At 71.4% G+C, this 280-nt stretch overlaps 1 protein-coding gene across 1 annotated transcript in view; it reads right to left on the minus strand.

Moving 5' to 3' along the window:
• The window catches only part of EMC7 (ER membrane protein complex subunit 7), a gene marked incomplete at its 5' end in the record, with an annotated part of 19,720 nt that extends 19,444 nt beyond the window's left edge, over positions 1-276 (minus strand). The window contains one exon of the mRNA XM_006778176.2: positions 68-276. Coding sequence (XP_006778239.1) covers positions 68-276 — 209 coding nt within the window. The remainder of the gene's footprint in view (positions 1-67) is intronic.
• Positions 277-280: the final 4 nt, after the last annotated feature.

Consider the following 280-nt stretch of genomic DNA (forward strand, 5'->3'; position numbering starts at 1 on the left):
CGCTCTCCCGGGGGGATCCCCCCTCCGGCTGCCATCCCAGCGCCCCCAGCGCCCTCGGGACGCTCACTTAAGGAAGCCGACGTGCTCCTCTCCGTCCACCAGCACTCGGGCCGCCGAGATCCAGTCCTGAGGCTTCACTCCGGGGACAACCGCGCGCCCCTCAATCTTGAAGCGATCTCCTAGGCCGACCCCAAGCCCCGCCGAGCCCTCGGCGGAAGCACCGGGCGCCTCCGAGCTGAGGGCTCTCCCTGCCAGCTGCAGCAGCAGCAGGGCGCAGAGC

The sequence above is a fragment of the Myotis davidii genome, unplaced genomic scaffold (assembly GCF_000327345.1).
Source record: "Myotis davidii unplaced genomic scaffold, ASM32734v1 scaffold46, whole genome shotgun sequence".
Taxonomy (NCBI): Eukaryota; Metazoa; Chordata; class Mammalia; order Chiroptera; family Vespertilionidae; genus Myotis; species Myotis davidii.